We start from the raw sequence: 11,568 nt of genomic DNA, 5'->3' as shown, positions 1-11,568 counted from the left end.
TATTTTTCTCTGAACTTCCCGCGACAATGGTAAGGCAAAATTGCTTAAAAGTCTCTTTTACATTGTTGAGATCATCCAAATACATAATATCAAATAATTTTATACGGACCACTTGCGGTAGAGCGTCACCAGGGGGAGATCGAGAGCACATAGCCCACTTGAATTCGCACATAACTTCCTGTTTTCGCTTAGTCACGTCACAACTAAGAAGACATGCGCTGTGCCTCGCTCGCCTTCACTCGCAGTCAACATGGCGGACGTACTGGAACTTCTCGAAGCCGGAGGCGAGGATTTTCCTATGGATGAGGATGGTAATTCACATTTCTGTGTCCCCTTACAAGCAAAGCCTAGTTAAACTTACATTTCAATTTGAAGTAGCTTTTGTAGTGGAGTAAAACGCCCTGCGTGAAGTGACTCGTCGAGTGTGCGGTAGAAGGCCCGCGCTAACAACGCTAACATGCTAACAACGCGCTACCAACGATCTTTTTGTTCATCATTTAACTTCATTCGTGTTGCGTTTAAGCAAGTGGGGTAACTCTTGTTATTTTTTCCCACACAGAAAGCATCCATAAGCTAAAGGAGAAAGCCAAAAGGAGGAAAGGCCGAGGTTTCGGCTCCGGTAAGTGGAAAACGACCAGGAATTGATGCACAGGCAAAATAATGGAGGGCTCACTTTTCGTTCTTATCGGTAGATGAAGGTGCCAGATCTCGCATGAAGGAAGACTTTGACACCGTGGAGCAGGATGGAGATGAGCCAGGGCCTCAGAGATGTGAGTTGGATGTGAAATTAAGTCTGTGTGCCATTGACGTTGATAGACGTCCAATCGGTTGCCGTCCAGTGATCTTTATTTGAAATTAAATGATACGAGGACGTGTTATTCAGCAATAATAGACATCTAATTCTTTGAAAGTGGGAATGTTCATTTGCTGCCAGACTCCTACTTCAAATAGATTGGACATCTATCCAAGTCAATGGAAGACATTGAGCTATAAACAAAGGGACAACTGTCCTTTTGTCTCCCGCTAGGGGAAAATAAATAGTCGAATACCAATGTAAATATTGACCGTCGACTTGTTTCGCTCCTCCAACGCTAGCCGTAGAGGGCTGGATCCTGTTTGTGACGGGCGTCCACGAGGAAGCCACAGAGGAGGACATCCACGACAAGTTCTCTGAGTTTGGAGAGATCAAGAACCTGCACCTCAACCTGGATCGCAGGACGGGATACCTCAAGGTGAGTCCCCGGTCTGCCCGTCGTCACTGGACAGTTGTGAGCAAAATCTGCGCCCCCCTCAGGGGTACGCCCTGGTGGAGTACGAGACCTACAAAGAGGCCCAGGCCGCCATGGAGGGCCTCAACGGGCAGGACATGATGGGCCAGCCCATCAGCGTGGACTGGGGCTTTGTCCGCGGCCCCCCCAAGAGCAGGCGCAGGTGAGCGGCCGTTTCCGCCGGACGCCGAAACGAACCGGCCTGGCACCGGCCTCATCGCCGCACCTTTTGTTCGCAGGACCGGCGGGCGGCGACGCAGCAGGAGCCCCGACAGGCGACGTCGATAAATTTCTCTGTGTACAATTTGTGCTATGGTGACTTCACACGGCCGTTTTTGGTTCTGGCCCCTCGTGTCCTCATTTCCGATGAAAATCGTTTAGTTGTTTTTTGCATTTTACTGTGGCAACGTGTTTTTGTTTTACATGACTTTCGAGCAAAATTAAAAGTTTTACTAAGAATAATGCGTGGGTGGATTTTTTATTTTATATTCTGATTGCTTTGTGAATGAATAATGCTTTGTCGCTATATTTTTTAAAGTCCATATGCTTCAAAATATCGATAAAACTCCAGCCCGATAATGTGGATTGTTTTTGTCAATCCGTCCAAAATTAAGACCACTTTGATTAATGAAATCTATTTAGGGGCGTTCTGTGCTCTCTGGAACACTGTCGCAAGATGGCCACCACTTACCACCTGCTCGTTTCACAGTCTAGCCTGTTTGCGTAATATCCCCGCTCTTAGACCGGCCTCGGAAGTGCACCTTTCGGCCCCCTTTTAATCGGCCAGCCAATCAACGGCCACTCTTTCTGCCGACTCTCGTCCCCAATGGCCAAACACGAGGTCGATTAAAACGCCAGTCGTTCGCTCACTGGTTCGTCTCGGTGTCACCGGGAAACGTTCCCTTCTGTGATTGGCCCCATGGCGACAGAGGCGGGCTCCCAGAGTCGGTTGACGTTGTTGTTGTAAGTGGAGTGGAAATTACTTTGTGGCTGATGGTCCGGCTTGGGGATTTTACGCTCACTTCCGCCACGACAATATGCTTGAAAGTTAGCCTCGGTCACTTTCCCACCGAGAAGGGGGACGTCGGAGCACGGGATGAAAGGATGAAAACAACCGCGGAGCGCCTCCAGGTAACAAGCAAGTGACAAGCTCTCGCTTAGCTAACGGCTAACGCTAGCCGCCGATTAGCCTCAGCCGTCAAGTTGCCGCAACATTACCTCGGTTAAAACATTCGATACGTGGGGGTGGAATTGGACGTGGTCGGACGGCTTTCCAAGTTTCCAACTTGCGACCACATTCACGTCCACGCGTTTAACTCCTTGAGTGCCATTGACTGCGATAGACGAATCGGGTGTGCTTTAAAAAATGACATTTTTTTTCCCCACGCCTTAACTTATTATCACTTGGAATACTCACAGGAAGTTAATAACGTCAAACAACTGGTGACCTTTTAACGGAATTTAATGTTATATCGTAAATGTACTTGACGGGTCCAGACGTCCAATTCATTCGGACGTCCCACGTTCATATGAATCATTTCAGTGAGAGTGGACAGCTATTCAAAAGTCAAGGCCTTGAATCATGGCTGTTTTTGACCATTATGATGTTGGCAATGGTATGTTTATTCATGGTATTAGTTGTTGTTATGTGTGGTTAAAAAGAATTGCAGTCAATGAATGAAACTAAACACAGAAATACACTGTTTTGATTCACCTTTTCGGGTCCTTGGACGCCATTGACAATGATAGACATGAATTTCACTGAATGGAAATGACGGCTGGTGTCTCCGTGCCATTGACGGCACCACAAGTCAAATCCGTTTGGACGGGGCGGGGCTAATGAAGCACATATTTTCCAAACAATATATGCCATAGAAATTTGGCGATGGCTTGCCACACTGCTGACCGAATGATGACATGGCGTGATTTTCTTTTCACGTCCAAGAAAGAAAAACTTTGTTGAACGGCAATTGGCCATCATTAAAAAGGAGGCGGGATGAAGTTGTTTTAGTGCCGCCAGCCCCAAACATACAAACAAGACAGACAGTCAAGTGTCTTAAATCTGGATTACGTCAGTCGCTGGCCCGTCCGTGGCTGACGCCGTGTCGCCACCCGCACAATGGCCGCTTGCAACTGCTTCGGGGTTGCTTTCTCTTTTGTTTTCTCCTTATTAATTTAGATGATTTAAGACTCAGTCAATACTTTATTTTGCCTCGGTCCACTAGGTTACATACTAATCACTTCCTTTTGATTTTAAATCGCTTCTTGTACATTTTGGGAAACTCCGGGGTTACTCTCTTTATATTTTTGTTCAATTGATTTTGAGTATTTTTTTTTTTGAAAATAATTTTTTGAGCATTCCTCATTCATTTTGGATCACGTCATGCCAATTTTCGCTCGAATGAGGTCAATCTTTCTGGTCAAAAAGAGCCACGGAATTTGCTTTCAGTTTTGACGCGTGTCACTCAAACGCGGACAAATTGGCCCGGTTGATCCAGTGGAAAAAAATGGGTTGGAATCGAATTGCAAATATCACGGGGAAAGAAACGATTCCACGCCTTTGTCTTTTAATTAGCAGGCGAGGTTAAGGAGTCGCTCGGCAGGTTGGAGGAGCCGCCGGAATGGTCGCTATGCGCCGAGGTGCCAAACCGCCTTTGTGGACGTCCAAAGCCGTCCAACTCGGCCAAAACTAGTTCTCCCGTTGTTTTTGGCCCAAAACGTTCCCTTATTTGCCGCCACGTTCGTCCGATCACCGTCCACTGCTTCTTTGAATTGGACATGTCAATAGCAGTCTGGCCATGAGTTCATTTTGGGCGCCGATGCTAATTGTTAGCCCGTCTATGAGGTTTCTTAGCCTGTGTTAGCATCGAGCTAATAGATCCTGACGAAACTTTTCTCTTGTCTTTGCAGGCCTGACGTCCACATTTTTTGTTGTTGTTTTTTTTATTTCCTTTTTTGTGTGTGTGTGTCCGTCTCTGGCCGGCGGCCGGCCGCCACCCGAATTCATGATCACATGACCGTGGATATGGACGCCGTCCTATCCAGCTTCGTCCAGTCGACGGGAGCCGAGCCGGGGTTAGCCAGAGACCTGCTGGAAGGTAGTGAGTCGTTTGGCTCGTTCGGCTCGTTCGGCTCCGACTCTGACTCTCCGTCGCTCACTGGCTCGGTGCTTCCGTGGGTGTTTTTTTGTGTGTTTGTTTTGTTTGTGTCCCAGGCAAGAATTGGGACCTGAGCGCCGCCCTGAGCGACTTTGAAAAGCTGCGACAGGTGCGCGGCGGGAGCGTGACCTACGCCCTCCCTCGGGAGAGAAGGCGCCCGGGACCGGATGACCCCACGGCGCAAGGTGAGTAAGGGCACAAACTTTTTTTTTTTTTTTTTTAGATTCTATTCATGAGAACATTAATTTGGTCAATTCATGTCCTTAATCATTTGTTTCACCTGTTTTTTTATGAATTTGAATTGAATTGATTGGTCTTTATTTGCATTTTGGGGACTTTTTAAAATTATTTTTTTTGATGTTATTTTGACGTGTGTATTTCCACTTTTCCCCAGGAGGAGGCAACGACAAGCGCGCTGCAATGGCGGGGGACGGCGACGGCGAGATGGACGACGATGCCGCCGCCGCCGCTTTGGCGGAGGAGCGCCTGCTCAACACCCCCGAGTACACCTTCCAGCTGCCGGACCTGAGCGCCTACCAGGACGACTTTCGGGTCAGCGAGCGGGACTTGATCGAGAAGTCCATGATGGTGGCGTTGGAGCACGCCGGTGGGTGAACGGCCGGGCGCCACTCCTTCGTCCGCCTTCCCCGACCGATGGTAACGCCTTGGACTCGACAGGACGTCTCAATTGGTGGACCAAAGTGGTTCCCGCCTGCCAGAGCCTGTTACCGCTGACCACCACGGGCGACGGAAACTGCCTCTTGCACGCCGCCTCGCTGGGTGGGTCTACATTTCGTGACACTTGCCGTCTGTTTGGACCGCCGCCGCTGAACTTTTTTTTTTTTTTTTTTTAGGGATGTGGGGCTGCCACGACCGCGACCTGTCGCTGCGTAAGGCGCTCCACCGGCAGATGGACGGCGGCGAGGAGCGGGAGGCCCTGAGGCGGCGCTGGAGGTGGCAGCTGACCCAGCAGAACAAAGAGGTGCCGCAAAAAGTTTGTCTTCCGTTTCCGCGCCGGCGTCCACGCCAAACCACAAAAAATGTCAAAAGGTCGGCGGCGCAGGTCGAGCCGGTCGGGCCTTTGCGTCTTTCCGCCGTTTACTGGCAACGATGGCGACGACACCGGTACAAAGTCGTTGGTTAAAAACTAAGGCACGTTAAAAGTTTACTGATAATAATTCCACATTTTGGTGTAAAAAAAAATCACCTTTTTTTGCCTGGCAAATCCCCAAAACATGCGTGCTAGGCTAATTTAGCACTCTGGGTTGGCTCCAGCTATAATGACTTGTGATTGGCCAATGCCCGTAGATACTTGGGTCCAGCCCCCTTTTGCCACACTTGTGAGGATAAGTGGCTCACAAAATGAATGGGAAAAAAAAATCATATAACACATTTTTGTTGGGTTAGCTTTGATCTCCAAATGATTGAGTTTGTAACACGGAGGTCCTCTTTTTTTGTTTTCTTTTTTTGCGGGTCACATTGGACGGCGCCAGTCGGGCTTGGTCTACAGCGAGGACGAGTGGCAGAAGGAGTGGAAGGAGCTGCTGAAGCTGGCGTCCAGCGAGCCGCGCCTGGGCTACGGCGCCCACCTGGCCAACGGCGATGGAGGCGGCGGCGGAAGCGGCAACAACGGCGGGGGCGCCGGCGAGTCGTCGGACGAGCCCGTCTACGAGAGCCTGGAGGAGTTCCACGTCTTTGTCCTGGCGCACGTCCTCAAGCGCCCCATCGTGGTGGTGGCCGACACCGTGCTCAGGGACTCTGGAGGAGAAGGTGTGGCCTCCTTCTCGCCGGGACCTCCCGTCTCCTTTATTCCCCTCACCTCCTGTCTGTCCCCCGTCAGCCTTCGCCCCCATTCCTTTCGGCGGCATCTACCTCCCGCTGGAGGCGGCGTGCGGCGAGTGCCATCGCTCGCCGCTGGTGCTGGCTTACGACCAGGCGCACTTTTCGGCCTTGGTGCCCATGGAGCAGAAGGACGGCTCGGCCGAGCGAGGTGAGTCAGGTGAGTGAGGCCGGCGTCCTTTCGGGGGAGACGCCGGCTAAACTCCTCCCATTTTTTTCTTTCTCCTGATCCACAGTGGTGATCCCGCTGACCGACTCGGAGCACAAAATGCTGCCCCTGCACTTTGCCGTGGATCCGGGGAAAGACTGGGAGTGGGGAAAGGACGACGCCAACAACATGATGCTCGGAAGGTACCAAACGTTATCTTATGTCAGACTCGGTCGGGTTGCTTGGCGGGGCGCATTAACGTCAACTCCATTTTACGTGGACCATTTTAGATAGAATATTTAGATTTTTTTTATACAAATGGATTAAAAGCTCTGAATATTCAATTTTCTATAGATCTAAAACAATGTCTATTTTAGCATTTTTTAAATATAATTGTCGATTTTACAAAGTGATTTTGAACTAAAAACACCAAAAAATGTATTAAAAATGACAATGATTGATTTAAAAGGGGCAAAATCAGGAAATTTAATACACATCTATATCTTATCATTTAAATTTGATCCTAAAACAGAAAGTGGGAACTCATCATTGACTTTCTCGGGCCGCACAAAATGATGCGGCGGGCCGGATTTGGCCCCTAGGCCGCCACTTTGACACTTGTGGCTTACGTCACCCACCACAGCGCCGCGTTTTCCGAACTATAAAGTCCGCCTCTTTTTAGGTTCTTTGGCCTGTTGGCCAGGAGCACACTATTTTATTTAATATTATTTATCTTTGATCCAAAATGCGGACCTCTCTTGTGAATTTTTGGCCACGGGAGGAAAAGCGCTAGCTAGCTGGATTGGGCGACGAGACGACGTGTAGACGCGCCTCGTAGTGTGCTCCTATTTTGGCAGGCTGATCCCGTGGCCAGATTAGCCAGACTCCTTCACCAGATTAACGTCGACTAAGTCGTGGCTACGACTGACTGGAGAAAGTGCTAAATGAGCCGTGGATAGCTAGCTAGCTAGCTAGCTAGCTCTTTGCCGAATCTTCCTACTAGAGAGCGGCTCACAAAAAGATTTTTTTTTCCCCGGTGTGAAATGCAAACTTTGTATGTAGTGTGTTGTTGACATGAGACTTTTTTTTTGTGGACAGCGTGGCGCTGTCTCTGGAGGCCAAGCTCCAGATGCTGCACACCTACATGACCGTCAGCTGGCTGCCGCTTCCCTGCGAGGTGAGTACGCACTGGGCACGCCCTTCTGGGGACTTTTGCGTCTCCCGAAAGGGCAAAAATATCACGAGGCGGCGTTGTCGAACAGTCGTGGCCGATAAGGAACTCGTTCATCTACATTAAGGGCATCAAACCCGGTGGGGTCGCTCCGCGGGCGGGCCGCGTTAACGTCAACTCCATTTCATGTGGGACGGACCATTTTAGATAGAATCTTTACTTCCCGCTTTCTCCCCGCTCGCAGCAAGCGCCGTTGGCCCAGCCCGAATCGCCCACCGCCTCGGCCGGAGAGGACGGCCGCACGCCGCAGGACTCGGGCGAGTCCGACAAGGAGTCGGTGGGCAGCGGCTCCAACGGCGGGGGCGGAGACTCTGCCAAGAACGGCCCCTCCTCCGACGGCGCCAAGGGCTCCAAGGACTCCAAGGACTCCAAAGACTCCAAGGACAAAGCCAAGAAAGAGAAGGAGAAGAAGCGTGCCGAGTCGGTGGCCAACAAACTGGGCAGCTTCGGCAAGACGCTGGGCAGCAAGTTGAAGCGCAACGTGGGCGGGCTGATGGCCGGCAAGAAGGAGAGCGCCGGACCCCTCAAAAAGAAGGCGGACAAGGACCTCGTCCCGCCCCCGGAGGACTCCGCCAAGGTCTCGCCCGCCGCCCCGGGAGACGCGGGCAACAAGGGCTCGCCCCCCGCCCCGGAGGACCCTCACCGCAAGGGCTCGCCCTCATCCGGCAGTGGCGGCGGCGGCGGCGAGGTCTCCAAGTACGGCGCCGAGGTGAAGGCCAGCCTGGGCCTCCTCAAGGCGGCCATGCACGGCGAGAGGAAGTTCGTCTTTGCCGGCGTGCTGACCACCGACGACCGGCACCCGCAGCGGGAGCGCCGCATCCAACGCTACCTGACCGAAGTGGAGGAACGCTTCCGGGCCGAGCAGGAGCAGCGGCGCGAGGCCGAGCGCAAGGCGCAGGGAGCGCCGCCGCCGGCTCCGCCCCCGCCGCCGCCCCAAGGGACCGCCCTACTGGGCCCGGCGGCGTACGCCGGCGTGGTGCCCATCCCGCGGCCCTCCCTCCTGGAGCACGCGGCCGAGGCTCGCCGGCAGCTGGCCGGCGGCTCCCGCCCCGCGTACGCCACGCTCCCGCGGCGTTGCCCCGCCCAGGCGGAGCCGCCCGAGCTCATCCCGCCGGACTACCCGTCGGAGGGGCTCCCGCCGCCGGTGCGCCACTACTCGGTGGGCAGCGCCGGCGCCCTCCCAGGCCCGCCGTCGGCGCAGTGTCGGAGCCCCGAGTGCAAATTCTACGGACACCCCGAGACGGGCGACTACTGCTCCCGCTGCTACCGCGAGAAGAGGGAGACGGGGGTCCCCGCACGGAGGTTCTGACCCGGAGGAAAAAGACTAGCGCCCCCTTCCCCCCGCTCCCAAAAGTGCACTGCGTTTCTAACGTGGGCGTCGAGTCCTGTCCTCTGTCGCCTCCTATTGGAAAGAATGTAAACGGCGGGACTGGCGTCCCACCGTCAGAAGATGACGGGCGGCCATCTTGCGTCAGAGAAGCCATCGAAGGTGAGCCATTCAAATACGCTTCTTTTTTTGGGAGGGATTTGCAAATATTTGGATTTATGACAAACTGTACTAACGTGGCTGGGATTCAGGACAGATGTAATGGTTCATCTTCCTTATTTTTTTTTTAATCCTTTTCAGGGCTTTTTGAAGGCTTTAGTGACCATTTTTTGCCATGTAAAAGTACTTAAACATTAGTAATTCTGATATTACGAGCACACTAGCATTTATTTTATTTTTTACACATTAATAAAATGTGTATTCCAAATTTCAATGAATTCAATTGAAATACAAATTCCAGGCCATGCAACAGGCTATAGGTGATTTGATTGAACTGCCGTCATTGACATCCATTTCTTTTCAAACGTAAGGACTGTCCAAATGGTTTAGGCGTCTAGCGGCAGCCAATGGTTTAATCAGTGACACGGTTAAGCCTTTTACGTACAATTAATTTGAGGACACGGTTTGTTGACTGCTTTTCGACATTTATACGCCGATGCTTATACGCCGTTGACCAGGTGATGCTAATAGGACGGCCCTGTCTCAAAATGGCCGACAAATTGAGACTCCGTCTTGCTTGACATTTTGCACCTATAGCATTCAAAGTAAAATGCGTGTGTAACTTGAAACAACAATAGACAATTCCATTCTCAAACCAATGGTTTGCCATAAATGATTATTTTTTTAAAATAAATACTTGTTATTAATTTTTCTCCCAACCAAACCAAATTGTTTCAAAATATGTCAGTAAGTGCGAGTTAAGAGCATCTTTGAACGTCTGTTTAGTCTGTTCCAAGATGGCCACCAAGCACCAACCTTTTTGTAGTGCGTTGAAAATGACCGGGCCACGCATGCAAATTTGTTTTTGGTTTTTTTCTCAGTTTTTTTTTACTGTTTTTTTCCCCCTCCTTTGGTTAAAAATAGACATCTAGCCTTATGTAAGTTATCTGTGGTGTCTCCAAGTCAGACCTTAAACCTCGATGGGGTACTCATTTGGGTTGTTAACATGGCGAAGGAAAATGAGCTAGCCCTCTTGTACGATGAGAATCAAACAAACCAACAAAAAACCTTAAGCCCACATTTAAAAAAGTCTCTGCACTGATCTTACCTGGTTGGACTTGACCGGACCGCTAGATTGAGTTTTCGGCGAGTCCACTTTTCCGCTTGTTGCGTACTTAAGGCCTGGCTTCCTCCCAAAGGTGTCCTCGCGTGTACACGCTTAAAGTTTCCCATAGCCAATAGGCGTCGGAGACGATGCTTGCTACGCAAAAAATAACATAAAAACTACAATAAACGGACCACTACAATGAAAGCACAAAAATCAGTTTGCGTGCAGTTCACTGCCTCGCTAACAGGAGGCGACAAACCCCCGACTTGAGCGTTTGCCGTGTGTTTCGGGTGCATTTTTTTTTTCTTTTTTGACTACTCCAAAGATGAGCATTTTGTACGAAAAAAAAGGAAAGCGCAAAAGGAACGCTCGGAAAATATTATTTTTGTAAATTTTGCAACGTTTATGCAAAGGAAAATACTCAAAAAAGTTGAAGAAGAATGTACGTATATGTCGGTTCCAATGGTACACAATTGAAATACTATATATTTATAGATGCGTCTCATCGGGTGTTTTTTTTTTATAATCATTATTTGGTTGTCAGTTATATTCACGTTGTTTTTTTTTTGTTTTCCCTCCAGCGACACTAAAAACGACTTGGTTATTTTTTTTTTTTTTACAGATAATTTGCATGAATATGCATCTCTAAACCAAATGTGTGCATTATTTTTAACGGCTGTTGTTTTAGTTTTCTTTTTAAGGACTTTTATTGTTTGAACACTTGTTTGAGGCTGCCGACCGAGTATGCAATGTGGACGGAAAGAATATTTTTGCGTTTGATGTTTATTAGGGTGTTGTTCTCATCCCAGCCCACTTTTGCACCATTTGAATAAATTTTCTTTGTATTTGAAGGACACTCGCTTGGGATTTTTTTTTTTGAAATATACAAAAATCTGTATATATTGAAAACTACGATTTGGATAAATGGAGTAGTACATCCTAGTTTTGATTTGGTTGGAATGTGAACCACCACCAGCTAACCATCTCTCTCATTTCAAACAGATGGGACGTCTGTCCCCACCGACGAGCCCAAAATGTTGTTTTTGGCCAACGTGCCCTCAACCTGTGCGCGTTTTGTTTTGAATGGAAGAAATTGGAGAGCCTTATGTAATATTGAAGGAGCGGCGACCGGCGGCAAATCCCCTTCTCGCTCTCTTTGTGTTTTACAAAGAGAGGAGACCGGAGGAGAGGAGAGAGTCGCTCGCTCACTTTCCGATGAGAGAAATTTCAAAGCCGTCGGATGAGCCGCGGGAAGAGCCACCGGCGGAGGCCCTCGTGAAAAAAGGTAGCACTAAAGGAGTGGTTTCGAATCATTTTTGGAAGCATTTGG

At 49.9% G+C, this 11,568-nt stretch overlaps 2 protein-coding genes across 3 annotated transcripts; both read left to right on the top strand.

The window, feature by feature from the left end:
• The first annotated feature begins 192 nt into the window (after positions 1-192).
• On the top strand, positions 193-1,730 carry rbm8a (RNA binding motif protein 8A). Its single transcript, XM_077720146.1, has 6 exons — positions 193-311; positions 560-619; positions 693-770; positions 1,096-1,232; positions 1,295-1,431; positions 1,508-1,730. Exons 1-6 carry the CDS (start codon positions 251-253, stop codon positions 1,554-1,556), a joined length of 522 nt encoding a protein of 173 aa, XP_077576272.1. The 5' UTR covers positions 193-250; the 3' UTR covers positions 1,557-1,730.
• Positions 1,731-2,221: 491 nt separating this feature from the next.
• On the top strand, positions 2,222-9,101 carry otud7b (OTU deubiquitinase 7B). 2 transcript variants are annotated; one of them, XM_077721901.1, is made up of 11 exons: positions 2,222-2,399; positions 4,179-4,366; positions 4,483-4,611; positions 4,821-5,033; positions 5,105-5,206; positions 5,281-5,408; positions 5,920-6,196; positions 6,267-6,416; positions 6,502-6,616; positions 7,512-7,590; positions 7,829-9,101. In XM_077721901.1, the coding sequence occupies exons 2-11, from the start codon at positions 4,282-4,284 to the stop codon at positions 8,951-8,953; spliced, it is 2,403 nt and encodes an 800-aa protein (XP_077578027.1). In that variant the 5' UTR covers positions 2,222-2,399; positions 4,179-4,281; the 3' UTR covers positions 8,954-9,101. The 2 variants fall into 2 exon arrangements, with proteins under 2 accessions (XP_077578027.1, XP_077578026.1); XM_077721900.1 differs by having other exon boundaries at positions 6,267-6,425.
• Positions 9,102-11,568: the final 2,467 nt, after the last annotated feature.

This window comes from Stigmatopora nigra, chromosome 7 (assembly GCF_051989575.1).
Source record: "Stigmatopora nigra isolate UIUO_SnigA chromosome 7, RoL_Snig_1.1, whole genome shotgun sequence".
Taxonomy (NCBI): Eukaryota; Metazoa; Chordata; class Actinopteri; order Syngnathiformes; family Syngnathidae; genus Stigmatopora; species Stigmatopora nigra.
Note: the sequence above shows the minus strand (reverse complement) of the source record. Positions and strands in the feature narration are given on the sequence as shown.